The 24,638-nt window shown below is 39.4% G+C and overlaps 2 protein-coding genes across 2 annotated transcripts in view; both read right to left on the reverse strand.

The window, feature by feature from the left end:
- Positions 1-5,044: 5,044 nt before the first annotated feature.
- Positions 5,045-14,243, reverse strand: TCF24 (transcription factor 24). Its single transcript, XM_035011076.1, has 3 exons — positions 13,973-14,243; positions 12,959-13,371; positions 5,045-6,793 (listed from the first exon to the last, which is right to left on the reverse strand). Exons 2-3 carry the CDS (start codon positions 13,346-13,348, stop codon positions 6,680-6,682), a joined length of 504 nt encoding a protein of 167 aa, XP_034866967.1. The 5' UTR covers positions 13,349-13,371; positions 13,973-14,243; the 3' UTR covers positions 5,045-6,679.
- Positions 14,244-15,631: 1,388 nt separating this feature from the next.
- The window catches only part of PPP1R42 (protein phosphatase 1 regulatory subunit 42), a 47,220-nt gene continuing 38,213 nt past the window's right edge, over positions 15,632-24,638 (reverse strand). Inside the window, 3 exon segments of the mRNA XM_035012257.1 lie at positions 15,632-15,699; positions 15,702-15,739; positions 21,962-22,120. Coding sequence (XP_034868148.1) covers positions 15,632-15,699; positions 15,702-15,739; positions 21,962-22,120 — 265 coding nt within the window.

Below are 24,638 nucleotides of genomic sequence, written 5' to 3' on the forward strand. Positions count from 1 at the left end.
CCCACCCCCCACTCCAGCAACCCTCAGTTTGTTTCCTGAGATTAAGAATTCCTCATATCAGTGAGATCATATGATACATGTCTTTCTCTGTTTGACTTATTTCACTCAGCATAATACCCTCCAGTTCCATCCACGTCGTTGCAAATGGCAAGATCTCATTCCTTTTGATGGCTGCATAATATTCCATTGTATATATATACCACATCTTCTTTATCCATTCATCTGTCGATGGACATCTTGGCTCTTTCCACAGTTTGGCTATTGTGGACATTGCTGCTATAAACATTGGGGTGCACGTACCCCTTTGGATCACTATATTTATGTCTTTGGGGTAAATACCCAGTAGTGCAATCGCTGGGCAATAGAGTAGCTCTATTTTTTTCTGAGTAAACTCCATACTGTTTTCCAGAGTGGCTGCACTAGCTTGCATTCCCACCAACAGTGTAGGAGGGTTCCCCTTTCTCTGCATCCCCGCCAGCATCTGTCGTTTCCTGTCAAGTCAGGTCTTTTGAAGGCAGTCTTTCCAACACTTCTAGAGTCTGACTGGTTTCATGGTGGAACTGGCCTCCTCTTTCTGACAGGAGGCTTTGGAAATCGCTTCCTCCTTCCCACCTTTGTTCCTTCCCTTGACTCTCCTGTTTCTGCCATTGCACACCACCTTTTCCACTTGGTTATGGCCTATGTTTCAAGACAACCCCGGCACAGGGGCTTACAATCAGCCAGAGAGACAGGTGTGCTGCACACAAAGGAGAAATGATCTTGCACAGGCCTTTTTTTTCTTTTTTTAAATACGACTTAGTTTTTATTTATTATTTTTTAAGATTTTTATTTATTTATTTATTTGACAGAGGGAGAGACAGCGAGAGAGGGAACACAAGCAGGGGGAGTGGGAGAGGGAGAAGCAGGCTTCCCGCTGAGTGGGGAGCCCGATGTGGGACTCGATCCCAGGACCCTGGGACCATGACCTGAGCCGAAGGCAGACGCTTTAACAACTGAGCCACCCAGGCACCCCTAACTAAACCTTTATTTTTTTATTTTTATTTTTTTAAGATTTTATTTATTTATTTGACGGAGAGAGGGAAAGAGACAGCGAGAGACGGAACACAAGCAGGGGGAGTGGGAGAGGGAGAGGCAGGCTTCCCGCCGAGCAGGGAGCCCGATGCAGGGCTCGATCCCAGTACCCTGGGATCATGACCTGAGCCGAAGGCAGACGCTTAATGACTGAGCCACCCAGGCGCTCCTAAAATACAACTTAATTTTTAAAAAAATACTGAGTGGCTGGGTGCCTGGGTGGCTCAGTTGGTTAAGCATCTGCCTTCAGCTCAGGGGATGTTCCCAGAGTCCTGGGATCGAGTCCCATTTTGGGCTCCTTGCTCAGCGGGAAGCCTGCTTCTCCCCCTGCTTGTGCGCTCTCTCTCTGTCAAATAAACAAAATCTTTAAAAAAAAAAATACTGATCCACATGATATACACATCTACATAAAGCATTAAGATGCTTTCTAATAGCACACGCTTAAGATTTTTAAATTGACTGATTTCAGAACTTACCAGAAAATAAGATTGCTTTAATCAATTCTTTTTTTTTTTTTAAAGATTTTATTTATTTATTTGAGAGAGAGAGACTGAGAGAGAGAGCACATGAGAGGGGGGAGGGTCGGGAGGGTCAGAGGGAGAAGCAGACCCCCCGCCAAGCAGGGAGCCCGATGCGGGACTCGACCCCGGGACTCCAGGATCATGACCTGAGCCGAAGGCAGTCGCTTTAACCAACTGAGCCACCCAGGTGCTCCACTTTAATCAATTCTTATCTAGACCTCACATTGACCATAGAAATGGAGTCAAGTGATTTAAGTCCACCTCCAGAGCTCCCCGTGGACATACTTCTTGGTTCTGAGAAGGCAGGAATGCATGAGTTTCTTCAGTAACATTCATAGGCACAGGAAATGACTATTGACATAATCTTTAAGCCTAATAGTTAAGATTATTCTTCAGTTTATAATTTAAAAGCTTCTGACAGCTGAATGCTATGGTAAAATTTATAATGAAAGAGTTTGAGTGATTGAGGTATATTTCACTGAGTTGAAACTAAGACTTGTATAAACATAGGAAGGGAAGCCCTTCCCGGGCTTATGTAGTTAGGCAAGACTACTTAATGTCCCCCATTCCCAGCTGTGCTGTACTCAAAGTTTATAGGAAGCAAATCTATAGGATTTAAGGGGCATTTTTTCCCCAGTAAGACAGTCCTATGCCGCTACACCTATGTAACAGAAGTACGTATTAATTTCTTTGAGATATACAATTTTATATTTCCCTAGTGTTCCTTTTAAAAATTGGGAGTCTTAACTTTTGGATATTTTTTAAGTTACAAGAACAAAAACAAAACTAAAAAAATCAAGTGTACCATGGAGCAAGATAGCATTAGTATACTATTAGTTTTAAGTCATTTGGGAAACTGTAGATATCACATCCTCCAGCAAGGTTAAAAAAAAAAAAAAAAGAATTTGGGGTGCCTGGGTGGCACAGTGGGTTAAGCGTCCGACTCTTGGTTTTGGCTCAGGTCATGATCTCAGGGTCCTGGGATCGAGCCCCATGTTGGGCTCCATGCTCAGCGGGAGTCTGCTTGGGACTTTCTCTCTCTACCTCTCCCTCTGCCCCTCCCACTTGTGCTCTCTTTCTCTGTCTCAAATAAATAAATAAACCTTTTTTTAAAAAACAGAATTTGTTACCAGATTAAAACAGAATATGCCAATGCTCAAAGAGTCCACGTTCATATCTTTTCAAATAAAATATATGATTGACATAACCTGTAATAACCTATGCCTGGTTAGGAAAGAGCATTTGGATTAAGCCATCCTCTCAAAGTAAGATATCTTTTTTTTTTTTTTTAAAGATTTTATTTATTTATTTGAGAGAGAGAGAATGAGAGAGAGCACATGAGAGGGGGAAGGGTCAGAGGGAGAAGCAGACTCCCTGCCGAGCAGGGAGCCCGATGTGGGACTCGATCCAGGGACTCCAGGATCATGACCTGAGCCGAAGGCAGTCGCTCAACCAACTGAGCCACCCAGGCGCCCCTCAAAGTAAGATATCTAATATATAAATTTGGATCAGAAGCAGTCTGTTTGATTTATAATTTCTTTTCCCTGCCAGCTAAGAATACAATTTGTGTGGAGCTAATAAGCACCTTTTCTTATAATTACGCCAAGTACAATTCATGTGTTGATTTTTAAGGGAATCATGTAGGCCACTGGAGAAATGTTTTGTCTGTTTGGCTTATTTCCTCAGAATGACACTATGATACCCCAAGGCTTAAATAAAAAGATTAAATGATGTGCTGGAAAATATATATACAACTACCTCTCCCTCTCCTACTTTCGCTTTTCTTGATAATAACTGGTTAGTTGCTTTCAAGAATATAAAATGAGGACCTGTGAGAGAAAGAGAAATTATTGAATAATTTAACCTAAAAAGCAATTTCAACTCAAATAATGACTGGGTGTTTCAGTAAGGTCAATTAGCATTTATTTTCTTTTTGCAGTTTCTTCTAAGTTTAAATAAAGTCTCCATGAATAGATAAGAAAACCACTGTTTAGGATATCTATAACTGCAGATTGAAGTAGTTGGGCCAAATAAGCCTTATAAAAATGTAAAACCCATCTTTATTACCAGGTAACATGTGAATAGATTTCCCCACCCTTATTCTATATCCCAAACACCCTCTTCCATTGCAGGACTTTTATTTTCCACGTAATCCCTTTTATTATTAAGTTTTAATTTGTAAAACAGGTATATATATACTTTTAATGTAATTATTGATGCATAATCGACGTACAATCAACTGCACTGTATTTTTATAATCAGAAATGGAGTAATATTTTTAAAGTCTGTTGGAACTGGTTATGCTTCTAAAAAGGCACTTCCCTATCCTCTAAAATTTTTATTACAGAGGAATTTAAATATATGTCATATTGCTGAGAGCTGAGTGAAATGACGGAAATTTAGGATTTCCCTTGCAGATTATAGGATAATGCTGTGATCCAAATATACCTCCCCTCCCCAGTCCTAATATATATTCCATTAAGGGGAGCATGGTGAAGAAGCTAATGCCAAATAGTTATCTATCTTCTAGAAAGATTTCAAATGTACCTTAAGTACCTAAAGTCTTTGTTAAATATGCCCAGAGACAGATGCAAGTTTAACAGACTAAATTAAGTTTCAAATTAATGCTTTATTTTAGTAATACCTTTATCTCGACCGTGCACCATTAATTAAAACAGGATGCTCCTTTGAACCTTTGGGTGAAAATATGCAATTTCTCCCTTGAGATTTTCCAATGCACCAAAAGCTGTTAACATATTTAGCAATTTAATGAAGTGTTATGAAAACCTAGGACATGGGGCACCTGGGTGGCTCAGTTGGTTAAGCAACTGCCTTCAGCTCAGGTCATGATCCTGGAGTCCCGGGATCGAGTCCCGCATCAGACTCCCTGCTCAGCGGGGAGTCTGCTTCTCCCTCTGATCCTCTGCCTCTCATGCTCTCTGTCTCCCATTCTCTCTCTCAGATAAATAAATAAAAAATCTTAAAAAAAAAAAAAAGAAAGAAAACCTAGGACAGAAATATACTTCTTTGGCATTAAAACATTTCTTTTCTGTAAGTGGACAAGAAGAAATCAAAAGTAATACTGCCAAAGGCAAAGCTTAACTATTTAACAGGATGATTTAAGAAAGTCTGGCAATTCAACAAAAGTCATAATTTTCCCCCAATTAAATGCTTTAACAACTGGTAGCCAAATAGATCATTATTAGCAAGAAAACCATTTTTCTGAAACTCTTGCTATCAAATGTAGTATTTAGAGTTCAGTTTCAGGTAACTTCAAAGATCTTTGCTTTCATGCTTAAGATAAAGATTAGTCATAGCACTTTTTATGGAAAGAACTTATAATAGTGAATAGCTGAATTCATACCTCATTTTACATTTTATTCCTTTCCATGTTATATGAGTGGGTAAATATAGTCACAAATATTTAAATATACAAACATTTTTGCTACATATTAATATGTAGAAAATTTTTTATTATATGCCTTTTCTTTTAAAGACATGCTTTGGTCACATTACTAGGAGTATTCACATTAAAATAATAAAAATTACAGGCTATCAGATATGAGCTGAAATATGGTCACGTTCAGCTGAATCAACTGAGTGATGGTTTTTGCCTTCAAATGGTCCTTTACCTCATTTCACTGGCAAAAGTTGGAAGAAAACCGCAGTGAGGAGAAAAATAAAATGATGGTTCAACAGCTATATTAATCGGTTCAACCAAGTCCATTAATATACTTTCCTATTTGCTAATCTTGGATCAAATTCAGCTTCTTTAACACTCGGTTATTGAGAAATAAATGAACTTTACAGTTGGAAAGAGGAATAGTAAAGATGAGGAGAAAGAGAAGAAAGGGAGTTAAAGACATGACAAGAGACCTGTTTTGGGATTCAGTGCGGTCCCTGACAGACATTTCTCCTTCATGGCTCTGACCCCCAAGCTCCTGTTGAAACCGGAAACGGGCACAATCAGGTAGAACAGCTGCTCCCTGGGCCCCTGGTGTGCAGTGTGGGGGGAGAGGCCCACAGCAGAGGACCTTCCCAATCGTAGGTTCACGCTGGGGCAGATTCAGGGCGATATGCTCTGGCCTGATTGAGCTCAGGGTAGTCACTGTGTGTCCTCAGACCCCCTCAAGGTGCAGATCAGTGCCAGAATTCCCAAATCAGACAGGTTTTCTCTCCTATTTCATAATGGCCACGTAGGTAGATTGTGAACAGCAACTGACAAAGGGGAGAAGGAGCTTAGGCAAAGCTGAGACTGGGAGGGGTTGACTCTCTGTAAGGTGGCTAACTGTACCAGCTCATCTAGTCCAGGACCTGAAAGAGGATGGAGCGGATATGGAGGGACCAGGGAGGAGGGAGAGGAACCCTGCTGCCCAGTGACACTCGTCTGCTATTTACACTGGGCTACAGGGATTCCCAAAGCCTTCCACAATTTGGAAACATAATAAGATATTTCATAGTCATCTAGGAAGGTGGCCAAGCCCTGTCCAATACAGCAAACTCATCTAATACTCCAAACAGGTTTTCTAAGAGGGAAAAATAACTAGTTGTAGAAGTTACTGCAACTTCCTAATACCTCAACAATCTTTTCACACATCTTTAGCGAAAACTGAATAAATGATCTCACACCTTCCAATTGAAATGGCTTCTCAGACCAACTTAAGCATAAACTGGTTTTCACAAAAATGGAATATTGGTGCCTTATTTTTTTTAAACTATCAAGATTATTGATAGATATCAGCTTTTCAGGGTGTAATAGATACCCTACAGAAAATGTGTGCATTCTTTGGATATATACAAAATTCTTTGATTTGGGTACTTTTCTTTTTTCCAATAGTTTTTCTTGCACTATACAGTAGTGAATATCTCTCACAACAGATAGATAAGCTGTGTATTTTATACAAGACTGATGACTTCATTCCACATTTATTTAGATTAGACAGATAAATCTGAACTTCCCGCTATGGATTCACATGCAAACTTTCAGGAATGATGTTTGTTATGTCTGATGTAATAAATACAGACTGACTTCCTACTATTTAAAAACAATGGACGCCACTTTCCACCAGCGCCCATCAGGGAGAAGCCTAAGGCTGTGAGTCTGTTGTGGTACTGCCATGATTTGCTTTTTCTCCTGACACAGAATGCTTCAGAAACTGACCAGTAGCACCGATGTATAATCTTGATCGCATGGGCCATTTCTGAAAAAGAATATTTAAACAAGAATCCAAAAATTAGTATCTGTGACAGATAGGTCTGTATTAGTAATATTAAAAATTCCAAATGCCTCAAAGCAAATGCAATATCATGAAGCTAGTAACAATTATAATAGTGAGGTCGAAGGAACAACATAAAACAATGTTTATTAATGCTAGCAATAAAAGTAAAAATATACCAAGACTTTGATTATAACTGTATAAAATAATATGGGTGCATGTGGACAAGAACCTTAAGAAATCATGGAGACTGAATATAGGTAAGCAAAGGAAAATATATCTATTAACAGTGTTTTAATTTAAAACTAAATCTAAAACAAAATATTTAAAGATATTTTAAAAAGTTATACATGGTAAATATTATATGTTCCCACTTGTCACAGAAGTACAGTGAGAAGTGACTAACTCAACTGTTTACACTTTATCTACGGGGCGCCTGGTGGCTCAGTTGGTTAAGCGTCCCAACTCTTGGTTTTCACTCAGGTCATGATCTCAGGGTCCCAGGAATGAGCCTCGCGTTGGGCTCCGCGCTCAGCACAGAGTCTTCTTGTCCCTCTCCCTCTGCCCCTCCCCCTGTGTTCTGTCTATCAAATAAATAAATAAAAATCTTAAAAAAATATTTTATCTAGCTAAAAGCAATATCTTGAAGCTGCAAATGTTATAATGTTTGGTGTTATGTGGATAAAACATCCAGAATAAATGTCTGGATGTAGCAGCATCATACAGCATTAACCTTTCAGTAATTATTGCATTTGTATTCTGATTGTGAATTTTCTTTTTAAAGATCTTATTTATTTATTTTCAATTTTTTTTAAAGATTTTATTTGACAGAGACACAGCGAGAGAGGGAACACAAGCAGGGGGAGTGGGAGAGGGAGAAGCAAGCTTCCCACTGAACAGGGAGCCTGATGCGGGGCTTGATCCTAGGACCCTGGGATCATGACCTGAGTGGAAGGCAGACGCTTAACGACTGAGCCCCCCAGGCACCCCTGATTGTGAATTTTCTAAATTCACCTTAAAAGTGGACAACCTCTCAAAAATAATATAACTTATTGCCAAATAGACATGATGATAAAGAAACATATTACATAAGTAGTACTTTTTCAGAAATTTTTCTTGGGGAGGGGTGTCTGATAATACGTTAGTTCTAAGGTCCTTGTCAGAGAAATACTACTTTTATACAAAGAGAAGTCTTTAGACTAATAAAGTGCAACTCCCAAAGGTCAGCAATGGGATCCCACACTCTTGGGAGAGTAAATGCTGCAGTGAGTAGCAGGCTATTTTTATCACTGAACATTCACAGGCTCACTGCTGGTTACACAGCACCATGAAATGTTCTTAAATGCCTGACAAATAATCTGCAGTGCTCAAATAGAGATACAATTATTAACAAGGTAAAAGACCCTAAGAACTTCAGATTCTTAACCCAAGCTCCATATTAAAATCACATGGAGAGCTTTAAAAAATACCGATGGCCAAGTCACACACCACACCAATTAAATCGGAATGGACCTCTTTTTGCAGAAGTTGAGTATAAGGTAGAGTCAGATTGTACTTTTGAGTGCAGTACTATCACCTAAACTGGCATTCCAGATGTAAAATGTAGGTATAAGGGATAGTTAAGTAGGCATGTGATACCATCCAGGAAGCCTCTGTTCTTTGCAACCAACAAGAGTCCTAGTTTTATGCCTCCAGATATAATAAGTGTTTGCTCTCATGCAGTTCAGGTCCATTTTAGGGTCCTAAATTCAGATTATTCTGGCTGGAAATCTATACTTTAAACACAGATAAAATATAAAATTTGTGTTACTTAGAATTTAAAATGATCTCCTCCTGTATAATCTTCCTATAAATAACCTTGTACTTTATATTTGATACAGTAATAACACTGTGCTACTTATTTTTGCATCCATTTCAGGGTTTTTTTTTTAAATCACAGATGTGCATTCTTACACATTCTGGGTGTATCTCTGGTCCTGTCCTTGGGTTCTTGCCATAGGTTGATAACCCCAGTTTTGGAAACTGGTATGGGGTTTTTCTGATATGTCAGGAGCTGACATTGTTAGATCAGATTCCAGTCCTGCATTATACTGAAGAACCTTGTGCCATAATGCTATGGACTGAATGTTTGTATCATATGTTGATGCTCTAGCTCCCAACGTGATGGTATTTGTGGAGGTAATTTAAGCTAAATGAGGTTAAAAGGGTGGGTCCCTCATGATGGATTAGTGTTTGTTTTTTTTTTTTTTAAGATTTTACTTATTTATTTGAGAGAGAGACTGAGAGAGAGAGTTGGGGGAGGATTAGAGGGAGAAGCAGACTCCCTGCAGAGTAGGGAGCCCTTACTGATGTGGACGTGGTACTCTGAGGATCCTGGGATCATGACCTGAGTGGAAGGCAGACACTTAACTGACTGAGCCACCAAGGAGCCCAGGTTAGTGGTCTTTTAAGAAGAGAAAGCCTGCTTCTCCCTCTCCTACTCCCCCTGCTTGTGTTCCTGCTGTTGCTATCTCTCTGTCAAATAAATAAATAAAATCTTAAAAAAAAAAAAGAGAGAGAAAGCTTTTTTTCCTGAGAAAGAAGTAAGTTGGCCAACCATAAGATAGGGAGAGAGCTCTCACCAGGAATTCAAATGGCCTGTACTTTGATCCTAGACTTTCCAGACTCCAGAATTGTAAGAGAATAAATTTCTGTTTTTTTAAGCCTTCCCGTCTATGGTATTTTGTTATTGCAGCCCAAGCTGACTAATATTTGTAGTTAATAGTGTAGGGCTAAAATAATCAATTTCAAGTGTAGAATTTTTGGCATATTATAAACCTGTGCTTCTCAATCTTTTAAATTCCTGCCTCGTATTCATGAGCATAAAAATCTCATACTTAAACTTTGGATGTAATTTGAATATTCCATATGAATTAAATATATTTAAAAGCAAATAAAATAAACATTCTACTGAATGCTCCCTGGTATTTCTGATATGTGCTACTTGGGTCCTGCTGTATTGAGAATCACTCTAAATCATGCAACCAAATGTGGAGACAAATGAAGGCATCTGTTCCTTGATGGGACATAAGTAATTAATGAAGCAAACTTAAAAATGTATATGTGGATTTTTGGGATGCCTAGCTGGCTCAGTGGGAGGAGTGTGTGACTCCTGATCTCAGGGTCATGAGTTTGAGCCCCACATTGGCTGTAGAGATTACTAAAAAATAAAATAAACTTAAAAAAATGTGTATGTGAATTTTTGCCTCATTTTTCACAAACTTAATGATAAAACTTTAAGAACTGTGTACTTCGATTTTCCAAAAGGCTTCTAATGATTTTATTCAACTGAATTTAATGTATATATGTAGTTTTAAGAGTCAGAAATAAAATGTAAATGAAATATTGGTTAGGCTGCATGTTAGTATTATGCCACAAAAGCTAGTTTGACTGTTTTACATTTCACCTTTCAATGGAATGTTTTAACATTGTGTAGATTAACACAATCTTGACCTCTGTTTTACCTAATAAAGTTTATTTAAAACCATAATGTTTCATGAGGCTTAGAACAATCTAGCAAGGTCATAGGATTAACCGAACTGAACCTGAAAACCTTAAAAATGCACTCTTGGATTCTGGAGTTAAATGACCCCAAAATAATAAAACTTTGTATTTTATTTTTAAGATTATTGTATATGTATATTATCAAAAGTGATTCTCCAGGGATAATGCAATTAATAAAGTCATCTGTGCTTTTCTCCAATATAAGAATCTGAAATATATCCCTGTTCTCTTGAAGGATCACTGCCCTTTGGTACATTGGTGCTAATCAAATTGCTCACATCCCAAAGGGATGAAAACTGCTGTTTTAGGTTATGCCCCAGGATCCCAATCACTTTAACCTTCCAGTTTCATTTGAGATACTCTTAATGTAAATTCCCAAGAATGTTAAATCTCAATACAGAAAATAAGGACTGATGACTCAAAATCATGGCCTTGAAATATTTGTTCACAGATCTTTAATCATCAAAGACATAGTAATACTATGTTGTAAGGCAGGAAAAAAAAGTCATCTTGGAACACTTTTTAACTATGGGTTACAACACCCTTAGTTAACTAAAAATTAGTATGATCAGAATATTTTTATTTCTTTTGCATTAGATTTATCAAAGATAGACTTAATACTTAAGCATTTGGTAATATCCGTAAAATAATGTGTTACAGGTGGTTTCAATTACGCGTATGAAATCTCTTTCCTCTAAACCTCCAAAAGCACATGGTTATAGCTCTCTTATGTACACAGAACATTATCCCTTACAGTACATTATTTTATTTTTGTATTTGTCTCTATTATATATTAATTTAGGGCAGGGATTGAGTCTTACTCTTAATTGTATCCACTCTCCTAACAGTGCTTTGCACACAGCAGACACTCAGTAAATGATTTTAAAACAGACTAGTCACTTGTTCAACCATCAATTTCATTTTAAAGAGGTAATCTTTGGCCTTGTTTCATTATCCCTAGAATTGTCTTTTAAAATCAAAACAACTGATTTGAGGACAAATGAGATTTAATTTTTCTTAAAGTTGTTATTAGACTACAAAAACATTTGGTGCCTGAATCAAGTACAAAAAACAAAAAACTCCTGTTAAGCTTATTTTTACATGAAAATTATTAACAGTATTTATTCAAAAAGATACTATAAGAAACAAAGGTGAAAACAATTTGATTTCTTATCTCAATCGTATCTCCTACAGAGGTATTTGACAGATGCTTTCTGTATTAAAGTCTACTTAATCTTAAACTTTTTTAGAGTATATGAGAAATGTCAAGTCAAAAGAAATCTAATGTTAATGATATATTTGAATATCAATCTAATGCAGACTGTAGAGCAAAACCCCTAATTAATAATGAATGACTTTTCAGCAGAGATAATATTATATAGCACAAAGATATAATGAGATCTATCATAATTATAAACAAATGATAGTCCAAATTTCTATATTCAAAATAGCTTGCAGCTATCATCATGTTGATTATATTTGCAAAGTAAACTGTTAAACCTCACCACAGAATTTTAGTTTCAGTTAATATTAGAGTGTACTTTACTACATTTCAATGATGGTTATTCAATAATTTATTGAACACTAATATGCTTAAGGCTAAGTCCTGATTTTGTATTTATATGTGTGGCAAAATATTTCAGAATGGTAGAGCCAAAAATTTGAAAATTTAGGTTTAGAAAATACAGGGAAAATAATGCATTTTGAACAGAAAGCCAGATAAATGCTGGATTTTGAAACAATCAAATCCAGGCAAGAAGGACAATGCAGAGTGTAAACACTGCAATATAGGTAATAAATCATAACCGTATACACCATGCTAAATGAAAACCCTGACCATTTTACCTACATGTAATGTTATAAATTCTACAAAACGGATTCTAGGGGCTAATTTTGCACATTACAGAATTTTAATATAGTATGGAATCGGCTTGATTAACATACCCCAGTCTATTGTGAAAATTACATAAATACATCATAGTTTTTCTAACATTCTAGGTAACTGCCTAATCCATGATAATTAACCTTTATTAAAACGGACTGAAAATTTACTCCGCAGAATGGCAGAACCGTCTCACTTTGTTCTTAACCAGTTTTACAAAAAAATTTCAACATGGTTTCCTGGATTATTTAAGAGGCGATAATTCCATCACCCCCTTTAATTCGTGAAACTTTTCAACCATCTGATAAAAACCACGATGGAAATGTAATTATGTAAATTTAAAACTCTCAAAGGCTCATAAATGTAAATCTGATACTAAAAATCACTAGAACTTGCCAAAAACCCCAACAGGCACTCCCAAGAAACCTCTCACCTAGGAAAGGCATCATGTAGGCTGCATCCTGTAAGTGGAGTAGGACACCCCTACGACCCAAGCCACTTCGGGTTTAAATCCACTACCTGGGAGCAGTTACGGAGTAGCCTTTTGCAGTGGGGACCTCGCTACCCGTGCCCTTGCGGGCCAAGGTCGCTCTCCGGATCCGTTCCCCGTCTCACCCCGAGGGAGGAGTGAGAGCTTCGCGGCATCTGCTCAGGCGGTGGCCGGCCCGGAGGGTTAAGGTGCCCAGCTCCCCGGCCCAGCTCCGCAGGCCGCCCTGCCTGCCTACCTTGACAGGGTGTAGGTAGCCGTCGCCGCGCAGGGCGCCCAGCCCAGCGTCCGCCGGCGCCTCGGCGTCGTCTTGCAGGCTGCGGGTGAGGTGAGCAATGTAGGTGGTGGCCAGCAGCAGCACGTCCAGCTTGGACAGCTTGGTGTCCGGCGGCACCGACGGCAGCGTGCGCTGCAGCTCCAGGAAAGCGTGCCGCAGAGTCTGCACGCGGCTTCGCTCCCGCGCAGCGTTCGCTGCAGCCGGCCTCCCGCCCCCCGGGCGCGCACCGCCGCCCGGGCCCGCGGGTCCTGGCCCGGCCCTGCCGGGGCTCGAGTCGCGGGTGGCGGCAACCGGGGGCGCGGTCTCGTTGCTAGCGATCAGGGGGCTGCCTGCGGGGCCGTCGCGGTCCATGGCGGCTTCCCGCGCTGCGTGCCCTGCAAAGGACCCGAGGCGCGGTGAGACCCGGCGCCGGTCGGGCTTAACCCGGGGAACCGCAGGCCTCTCGCTTCAACTGCATGCCGGGCCGGGCCATCGACGTGGCTCGGGGCGTTCTCAGAGATGAGGTCGTTTTGCCTGGGGCGTGTTTACCTCCCCCCGTCTTGGGAGAGTTGTGGGGCCTGACAGTTCCTGGGCTTAGAAGGCTCAGGAGGGGCACTGTGCCGGCTTTACTTTTCAGGGACAAATTAAGTGAAAGGGCTATGCTACCGAGGAAGGAAGATCTTGGAAGCGGAGCTCCGGTTCGGAACTTGTTTGCACTTCTGGAACTTTATGCGCCAACCCCGCGGGAGAGATGGGCAGGTCATTCTCGCGGGCGCAGCGGGAAGCCCTGGCCTCCCCAGGGTCCTCATTGCTCACGCGGGCAGCCCTCGCATCATTCGTTCCCGAGGTCAGGGTTCCCGGGGGTGACGGCGGGAGCTCATTCTAATTTCTGCGGGAGGAGAGGGGACCCCTGACCTCACCTTGGACCTAGGCACCCGCTATCCTAACGAACCTGGGGACCAAGCGACGCGTCTGGGGTCGGACCGAGGTTCTCACCTTTCCTGGAGCGGCCGTGCAGGGCTCCGCTCCGCTGCAATAGCGGACCAGGAGCGTGGAGCTTGGTCTGAGTGGCCAGGGCCGCACAGGTCACTCCATCCTCGTCCAGCCGAAGTCGACAGCCGCTTCTAGACCCTGCTGGGCGCGCGTTTTATGCGGTCGCCCCCGTGGCCAGGCGTGTGTGGGCCAGACTCGATGTAGGGCTGGGACAGCGGGACCCGCCGAGGTCCGCACCCACCTGAGGGGCTCTGCCAGGGGCTGAGAGTCATTAATCAAATGACCCGGCGGGGCGGGGCCACAGGGGGCGGGGCGTCGTTATGGCCCCGCCCTCCGCCCCGTCCGGGTTCGCCCCGAGGCGTGACTACAGGCGCAGCACGTCGAGCGTCGGCTGTGTTGAAGGCCCGCTGGGCGGCCTCGCGAGTTCCCTCGCCTCGCCGCCGGCTTTCCGTCACGGGTCCGGCCTGAGCGCGAGCGCCTCCCAGGCAGGCGCCGGGCTGAGGCGGGAACCCTGCCGTTTTGCCGAGCGTGACTTTTTTCTGAGGAAATGTCGAGTGTGTCGCTGCGATGCGCTAACCTATTATTCTACCACCAAGGTAAATGTTTCATGCTGCCCTAATTGAAGCAGTAGTCCCTCCACCTCGGTACTCCGTGACCAGTTTATAGCCGCTCGGAGGTAGTGCGCCTACGGGGATATTTGGAAGTTCCCAAACCGGAGTGAACGGCCCTGGGATCGCGGTCGCTTCTTCCCCGGGGGCGCGGACCGTTGCGGGTCGCCTCCGTCGCACACGCGGGGCCCCGCTTTGTTCGTTTTCTGGCCCTAAAATTCGTCCTGGCTCCGCCCCCCCGCCGGGAACTCGCCTGAGAGGTCTTGCACTTGGCGGCCCATGGGAAACGTGGCCTGCAAGCTGTCCGGTGAGGGGCTCTCTCCGAGGCTCTCTGAGAGCTGATGCTGGCTCGGCGCCGCTTGGCCTATTCAGATACCGACCGGGAAGCGCTGGGCCCGGGACGCCCCCAACCCTGTGGCTCCCGCGGGTCCTGGGCCCAGGGCCTTCAGAGGTGAAGTCTCAGTGGACGCACGATAGTTTCTAGAACGCAGTTAGTATGTCCTTGAAATAATGCCCTCAGTTCGAAGAGCAGGACAGTTAAAAATCTTCGGAGTCAAGACAATATCAAATTTAAAATATCATTGATGAAATTGCTCTTATATATGAGACGTAATTTCTGTACAATAGATTTTTAAATTGGAACTATTAAGTAGTACGTAGTAATGGTGAAAACTTGCATTTTAATATATCATTCTACACTTCAGGTATATAAGTGAATCAGAATAATAATAATCTTCAGTTCCCGTTCAATAACTGTAATTAGATTTACACTTTAAAAAAGATGGACCAAAATACCATTGGCTCAAAAAGGATTACTTTCTTTTGATGAATGAGGAAAGGAAGCACATCTTTATTTTCTCAGTAAATTGTATGTAATGAGGCAAAAGCAATTGAAAAGCAATGTTTCAGATGCCATAAAGAAGCAAATCAAACCACTTAAAGGTTTTTCTTATATAGTGAGATACCCTAGAGCTACAAACTACAAAAGATGATATTGCCTGGTAGTATAAAGGTAAAAGAACATACGTTTCAGATCACTTAAGGCTGAGTTTATTCATCTTTTTTTTACAAACAAATTTTCTTTTACTTTTGTTCGGAGAAGGTGAAGTTCAAGTATATCACTTTTGTCAGCAAGCTTTCAGATTCCTTCAAAGAGGGATACCTGTATTAATAGAGAAAAAAACAGGAATATTTCAAAAATGAAAGTTACCCAAAATGGGAACAAAACACAGACTCTAGGATACGTATACCAGTAGTAGAGGTTAATGATTAGTCACCAAACTGTGTGAATCTTTTAAAGGAAGCAGAAAGATTCCTTCCCCCACCCCCCACCCCCAGAGTAGAGAAGAAGGTGGAAAATCTATGTGTTGGGAGAAGTGTGGAAATAAGAATTTTGGAGGGAAGGTTGGCTGGGCTAGGGTGAGGCAAATGCCTAGAGCTCCTTAACTTTTGCACCCTTGGCATCTCACATGCCTCACCCTAGCCTAGCCTGCTAAAGCCTCCTGTTAAGCGGAGGAGGTGGGGTGGAGGTGGGGGCACCAGGGAAGCTCTTCACTGATGACAGAGGCTGGAAAGTGGACATCTATATTGCCCGGTAGTCAGGTTCAAAAGAAAAGATTGGTGAAACAATACCAACCACTTTGGGCCACCTCATCTTACCTGCTGCCACTCTGAGCAGCCTCTCCGAATCCTTTCATGATTCTAGAGTAGTCCTATTCCCGCAAGAAGCCATTATTTGCCATTAAGTTAAAAATAGAAGATGAAAATCTTCAAATTTTCACCCTTACATACATTGGTAACAGGTACCTTATTTAACTATATGTGCAAAGTGCTTTACAAAAAAACATTTTATTTTCTCATTTAGTCTACAAAAACCCTTTGAGGATTTTACATTTTATGGTTGAGAAAATAAGTGGGATTAAGGAATGTGTCAAGGTCACACAGCTAGTAAGTGGCAGAGACAGGGTTCGAGCCAGGCTGACTGACCCTAATTCCTTGTGCTTTTTACCATACCTACTCTATTTAATATTTGTAGAGTTCTTCATAATTTGCAAAACATTTTTTGTATCTGTTACTGCAGTAAGGGGCATATTTTAACTTGACTCCCTATTAACAATTCAAACACTCTTTTCATAATAGTACAGTATATTTTTTGGAGTTCTTGTCTAGTCTTCCAGAAAGTAGATGGCTTTAGAGTGCAATAGATTTTATTTTGTGGAGTATGGTGTAGATCTTAAAATTATGTGTCTTTCTCTAAATATATCAATTTGTCCTTAACTTACTATCTTTATTATATAAAATAATCACACATATCAGTGAAGAAAGTATATTGCTGTTTTATATATATGTGTGTGTGTGTGTGTGTGTGTACATAATAAAACTTAGGTTTTATATAATTGGTGCTTTTTTTTCATCTTTCAACTCTTTCCCTTATTGTTTAGTTAAGGTATAATGTACATAGTTAAATTCATTCTTTTGAGTATATAGTTCAAGTTTTGATAAAAACTACCACAGTAAAGATACACATTTCATCATCCCACCCTTCCATTCCGTTGTGACTTTGTGCATTCTACTCCTAGGCCTTGGCAACTTACTGATCTGTTTTCTGTCTCTATAGTTTGAGCTTTGCCAGAACTTCATAGAATCCTACAATGTATACATACCCTTTTAAGTTGGCTTCTTTAGCCTAGCATAATACTTTGAGATCTGTCCATGTTGTTTTGTGTATCAGTAGTTCATTCCTTTTTAATGCTGAGTAGTATTCCATTACATAGATATACCACAGTTTGTTTATCCATTCCCCAGTGTCAGGTCTTTGGGTCGTTTTGTTTTGGGTGGTTATGAATAAGCCACTATACACGTTTGGGTATAGATTTTTGTGTGCATATAGGTTTTCATTTCACTTGGAAAAATACCTTGGACTAACAGTGGGACTGTTAGATGTGGTAAGTACATGTTTAACTTTATAAAAGTATGTCAGACTGTTTTCCAAAGTGGCTGTACTATTTTTGCATTCCCATCAGCAATGCACAAGATTTCCAGTTGTTCCTTATCTTTGCTAGCATTACCAGATTTTTTCTTTTTATCCATTTTAATATATATTTTTTAAGAAAAATTGAGCCAATATTTTAAAATCCATTGATTTCTTAATCTAGATATCTTGCTTGTCAGTTAGTCTGATTTCTCAAGTTTAAGAACTTGAGAAAGTTCTGCCTGACTATAATGTTTTGGAGTGGAGTAGCTGCAGATGCCCTTAGGTGGGTGGACATGTGCTCTTCAGTTCACCTCAATCACATTCTCCCTTCTTCCCTCACATATTTTACCTGCCTATACCAGAGGGCGTTTTTGAGACCCCTTGCAGATTAGTTGAGAGCTTGGCTTTTAGAGTCAGTGACCCAAATTCAAGTTCCAGCTCTGCCTCATGGCTGTTGTGTGACTTTGGGCCCCTCTCTGACTGGGCCTCTCCAATGCTCATTTCCCCCGGCTATAAAATGGGTCTGATCATATTCTTATCTTAGAGGGTTCTGCTGTTCTTAAAAATTAAGGTAGTGAATATTCAGGTATCAAAGTAGACATTTTAAAATGGGGTAAATAACATAATTCTTAAAAATTAGATCTTGCATAACTCTTGTTCACAGAGTAAGCCATTGACAGAATTGAGACTAGAAGTCACAAAACCTAGCTTAGATTGTTCTTAAAAAACCCTTTGTTGCTTACCACTATTGCTTTTTTTAAAGGAGGGTGTCCTAATTTCAGAAGGGTTCCTTGACAACTAACTGCAAATCAAAGTCTTAATATTATACCTCCATTACTGATACGTAGAAGTTTATTTTGCATATAAAATGAATTAGACTGAGGTTAGGTTTAACACAGCATAATTAAAGGCATTTAGAGCTTTGCAGATGAGTTTATATAAGATCATCCCAGAGTTTTGTAACTAAAAATATTACCTAAGTTTTAAAAACTCTTGAGGCACATAGAAGATCTGTTGTTACAACTGTTCAAACATAACCTTAGCAGTGGTGAAAGCAAGTTATTTTTACTGTTTTTAAAGTTCACTTTTTAACTCAAAGAAACCTAATACTTCCATATTCTAACTAAAGATAGTAGGTATTTTATAATGTACAGTGAACATTTCCCAGTGAATTATGGGTCCCAGAGATTCACATTCCTTAAAAGTATCTGAAACTAAGGCATTCGAACCCAGCTACACAGTTATTTTTATAGTAACAAAAGAGATGGATTGACTTTATGGACAGGGCTTAGGCTTGAAAGATAAATAATCAAGTAACAATTTGCTTTCTTCAGTGTACAGTGCTCTACAGTATTCTCAGTGGATCTTATTTACAATATGTAAATGCATTTAATGTCTATTTTAAAATTACTAAGTCTCAAGCACCTCCTAGCATGTTTGAAAAGAGAGGAAACATCTGTCAGAAGTATTTACTGTGACAAACACAGAAAGAAGCAATCATGTGTACACTTTTTAATAACATAAATTATTTTTAATTGAACAGTGAAGGCATTTGTTTAGAATCAGCCGTTAAATAAAAAATAGCTTTGAACTAATCTTTAATTAAAGTGTACATCGATAGTATCAAGTTCAGTTTGAGGGTCAAAAACAACGTCAATGAGTCTGACTTTTTCCTCCCTGTAGGGAAAGCAGGCTTGTATAAATATACATGAGCACAGACTGCACACATTTATAAAGGAGGTGAAAAACATTCCCCTGTCATTGGACAGATGTTGCTTCACTGTGTTCACATAGGATACAGGCACAGCTCCTAATGTGTAGAACCTTAAAGGAATATGGGGCACATACTTTTATCATTTTGGAAGAAGACTCTAAGCTCTTTTATACCTCTGAGCAATAATGTAGACTATAGGAGACACGTCTGTTGATGCTAGCTCATTCTCCCCTTAAAGTAATTAAGGGAAGGAGTTGCTTTAATCAACTTTTTAGATTTTTAGAATTTATTCTTTGTGGGTTTTTTTTTAAGATTTATTTATTTGAGAGAGTGAGAGAGCACTTGTGCGTGGGGGGGGGAGGAGGGGGCAGAGGGAAAGGGAGAGAGTCTTAAGACTCTGTGCTCAGTGCAGTGCCCGACAAGGGCCTGGATCTCACAATCCTGAGATCATGACCCTGAGACCATGACCTGAGCCGAAATCAAGGGTCAGAAGCTTAACCAACTGCACTACCCAGGCACCCTGAGGGTTGGGTATTTTTTTTTTTTAACACTTTAATGACCTTCTACTTTATTCTCATTATCTCCTAGCTTTATGCTAAATTAGTAAAATGTTAGTGATAAGCACATCCTAAAAATCTATATCAAGAGCTTAATGAAATTCCATATTGGTCACCTTTTATTAAAGAGAGGTAGAACTGATATTCCCATTTGGTAAGAAATCTTTTATGATACCAAAATGATATTTTGGCATGCCTTCAGTAAAAATGTTACCTGAAGAAATAATTTTTAAAAATATTTATGTAATATTTTTCACATTATAAAACTGAAGACTTGGGATTGAACATAATTGACTTCACGGACAGTGGTAAAAGCAGGACATTCTTATCTCTTCACAGGAACCTCTCTATTCTGCCGGCTTCTTTTAGAGCATCCTGTCTTTGCAGTACATAGTAGTTAGAGACTCACTTAGCTCTGTATTTAGTGTTCCTAGTTAGGGAAATGAGGATAGAATGATTTATTTGCTGTTTTGTCAGTGCAGTCCTAGTGATTAGAGCTTTGCTTGGGGCTATAGAATATGCAGTATGTGCCACAGTTCACAACTGATCTAACAGTGTGTGTGTGGTGATGTATAGAATTTACCAACACTGTTTTCTGAGTCTATGTTCATTTTTTATTGTTTTCCTTTCCTCCTTGATGACATATTAGCAAGACCTTTCAAGATGCTTGGCAAAGAAATGAAACTAAAGAACACTGTTGTGGAATTGACACTAATTATGTAAATCTTTTAAGAAACTACCAGGGTGATCTATGGATAGAGTGGTTCAGGTTTTGATGGTAATGGCAACAGACGTAAGCAGTTAAGCAAACTCTCACGCAGCTTCTGTGTTTTTTGTTTGTTTTTGGAGTGGAGATGAGCTCAGACTCCATATCCTTTTTCCTCTCCCTGAATAAAGCATTTTCCAGGCTCACAGGACCCTTTCTCCCTTATGCCTCCATCCCAACAAGCCTAAGCCACTCTTCAGGGAATGGGGGTAGGACAGTTAAGCAGTGTTGTTCATAGGTCTTCTTTAGGTTGGCTCCATTAAAGAATGCTAAGTCACCATCCCTTGATTGGACTCTGCAAAGAGGGTCTCACGACAAACTTATCTGGCCTTCAGCAAGCAGTTCTGGGAAAAAGGAAATCTATTCTAGAGTATGTACACTGGCTCTGATTACTTTCTCAATGAAATATGCTGTTGCCCCCTTCATTATATTGTAATGACTACTATGATATGATTGGAAAGATCAATAGAGCAATTATATTGAGTATAAATGAGAAAAGCTTGAATGAATAATTTATAGGATGTATTAGGATCTGGTTTATAATTCTCATAGCATTTATCACACTCCACAATAATTGTATCACATTTGACTCTCCAACTAGCTTGTTGTAAGACCTTTGAGATCAGGAGTATCTCATTTGAGTTTTTATATCCAGTATTGCCCAGCATATGGCAGGTACCTATTAGTTTTATGAATAAATGAACTTATTTTCTGGTATGATTTATCTTTACATTGAAGCAATATCATTTTTTAAAACTAAAAAAGCAATTTTCTCCTTATCAGGAAACTTAGAGCTGATTCATATGGAGCTACATTATGCATATACTCAAGGTTTAGAATAGTGACTCTTCAACTAATTTTTTAGATCATAAACCCCTTTGAGAATCTAATGAAACTTCTCCTTCAAGGATACCAGATTAAGAACCTTTGGTCTGGAGAAGTGGTGAAAGTAGCCTACCTCTGTAATGCTCTGGGTTGTCCCTCCTATCTGCTACTAGATACCCTTGGCATAGTCATCTATTCATTAGTGGACCACCTATCATCAACTAGGCCTCAGGCTCCTTTGATATGATCCCTACTCATTCAGACATCTTTACCTGCTGCTTCTGGGACTGTCCTGAGTCACTTGCCCTACCTCAGTGAGTATATCTATTCTGTGACTCCCATCTCTTCTTGAACTAGTCGTTCCATCACAGTGTGATTATTTGGGCAGACCCAACAATGAACTTTTTTGGGGCTGGGTGGGGGTGCTTTGTCAAGAATTGAGACCCAAGAACAAGGAGACAGTTGGAGGGCCTCTCTTCCTCTGTGTTGTTGACAGGGTGTCCCATCTTCCCAAAAAAGAGAAATCACAAATATTTGAAAGAACCTACCCCATATCTTCAATAATTTTAGGATTATATTCTTGGGAGCTTTCTGTGGATGCATTTCCATTTGGAAGGTATCTCTGTATATCAGAGAAAAAGACTAATTTTGGCTTACCCAGCTGTGGGTAATAAACAGGAACTATGTGATGCATTGTTTCAAATTTACTTGTAGTATACAAAGATAAAAGGTTCTGCTTTGAGGGCGCCTGGGTGGCTCAGTTGGTTAAGCGACTGCCTTCAGCTCAGGTCATGATCCTGGAGTCCCTGGATCGAGTCCCACATCAGGCTCCCTGCTTGGCGGGGAGTCTGCTTCTCCCTCTGACCCTAACCCCTCTCATGTGCTCTGTCTCATTCTCTCTCTCTCAAATAAATAAATAAAATCTTTAAAAAATATATTTAAAAAAAAACGTTCTGCTTTGAAACTAATAACTAAATTGTAAACATAGACTATGACAGCATTAGACAATCCAAAATTATAATTTATGAAATGGAATTAAATAGATCCAAAATAAGACCAATTAAAAACTTAATATCCCAGATAAAATATCACAGACTTGCATTCTGCTGTTCTGAGTTTAGTTTTTCAGAGTGTTTAACCTTTAGGGAGTAGATTAGTTATGTATGGTTTTTGGAGTATGTTCATACCTTTATTTTGAAACTTAACATTCCACATCATTTCCCTATTGACAGATCCTCCTCCCTTTCCAGCAGTTATTTCCCTTTAAGTGGGGACTGTTTTATTCACCTCTAATTCCAGTGTCTAGCATAGTCTTGTGTACATCCAAGGTGCCCAATAAATATTTATTAAATGAATAAATCAATGTTTCCATAGAAGCACTACAGAAGTATATGCTAAAAGATATGCATATATTTTGGATTTTGTTTAAGTATTTGATTTTGTTTCCAAATTTGAGTTATATAGTTATGTGGCTATATTTAGGACAAGATTTTTTATCATAAGCTCCTTGAAGTCTGAAGTCATAATCCGCATAAATCTTGTCATAATCCCCAATATACAGCTCCAAATTTATAAGGCTATAAAAAAATACGTAAAAGGTCAGGAAATACAGAAATTACTATCTTCCTAAGAATTCCTGTTCACTTATAGTGTATTTGGTTGTACAAGTGTATCTTTAAATGGTTCATCTTAGCTCTTCTAAAGACCTGAAGGTATATTGTAGATTTTAAAAATACATAACATATCTCCTAGACTTTAATTCATGCTTTCCATTTCTTTTGAGCAGTAATAACAGAGCCTTAGTATAAAGACCATAGTGTTAATTTGTTGGCCACATACTTAAGGATAGAGTTATCATGTGCTACATACATGTATCCACAGATGTCACTGATGTTAAGCCTGAAAGGCTCAGAACTGTGTCATTGTGTTTGGATGGGGATGGCAAATGTGTAGGAGGAGAGAGAGAAGGATCTCTACAAGCGGCCAAGGGAGAATAACTAAGTACTCCTGAGGAAAACTCAGATAATTTTCTCTTGCAGCTAATCAGCTTTCAATTTCAATTGTATTTTAATTGACCTTAGAGATTATTTTTCAATATAGTAAATCATATAATCTATTAGAATACTTAAAAATTTTTTTATATTATCCCATTTTCTCTGTAGTTCCTTTTTATTTATAAAAATTATTTGTTTACAGTATCATGTTTACACATCTGCAGATTTTCCTAAATTCCCACCAATCTGAAGTGAATTTCTAAGTAGAGGAGACATCATTGTCCTTATATCCAAGCACAATTCAGGCAGTCATTGCGAGAGTCGTCACTAAAAGCCAAAGCTGTTTGATGAAGTTAAATAATTTTGATTAATCACTGCTGTCTTTGTGACGTTAGACAAGTTATTTCATCCTTCTAAAACTCAGCTTTCTCATCTACAAAATGGATATAATAATAATCTTTGCCATAGGTTATAATGATTAAATGCAATGATGTTTATAGATCTCTGAAATGTTTAGTACAGTAAAAATTACCTCTCTTTTCTTCCCTTACCCCTCTTTGCCTCCTCCACTAGAGTGCTTTCCATTTTAAATTATTAATGGTTATTATAATAGCAACTATAGCAAGGTATGAAATGATACTTCTGTACTATGTAACATTCTATATGGCTTTTAAAAAATTTGTGCTAAAAACATTAAAAATTTTTTAATTAAAATTACAAATTTTTAATTTTAATTCCAAATAGTTAGTATATGGTGTTAGATTAATTTTAGGTGTACAATGTAATGATTCAACAATTGTATACATTACTCAGTGCTCATCATGATAAGTACATTCTTTAATTCCCTTCACTCACTTCACCCATCTCTCCACCCATCTCTCCTCTGGTAACCATCAGTTTTTTCTCTGTAGTTAAGAGTCTGTTTTTTGGTTTGTCTCTTTTTTTTTACCCCCTTGCTCATTTGTTTTGTTTCTTAAATTCCACATATGAGTGAAATGATACAGTATTTGTCTTTCTCTGACTGACTTATTTTGCTTAGCATTATACTCTCTAGCTCCATCCATGTTGTTGCAAATGGCAAAATTTCATTCTTTTTTGTGGCTGAATAATATTCCATTGTATATATACACCACATCTTCTTTATCCTTTCATCTATCAGTGGACACTTGGGCTGCTTCAATAATTTGGCTATTGTAGATAATGCTGCAATAAACATAAGGGTGCATGTATC

The sequence above is a fragment of the Mirounga leonina genome, unplaced genomic scaffold (assembly GCF_011800145.1).
Source record: "Mirounga leonina isolate KUSES-001 unplaced genomic scaffold, KU_Mleo_1.0 Mir_165, whole genome shotgun sequence".
In the NCBI taxonomy this organism is placed as follows: domain Eukaryota; kingdom Metazoa; phylum Chordata; class Mammalia; order Carnivora; family Phocidae; genus Mirounga; species Mirounga leonina.

Excerpts from the sequence above, each read along its gene's own strand:
- TCF24 (XM_035011076.1), bottom strand. The coding sequence starts at position 13,348 with ATGGACCGCGACGGCCCCGCAGGCAGCCCCCTGATCGCTAGCAACGAG. Across the intron at positions 6,794-12,958 it reads GCTACCTACACCCTGTCAAG|AAATGGCCCATGCGATCAAG; the intron begins GTAGGCAGGCAG and ends ATTCTTTTTCAG.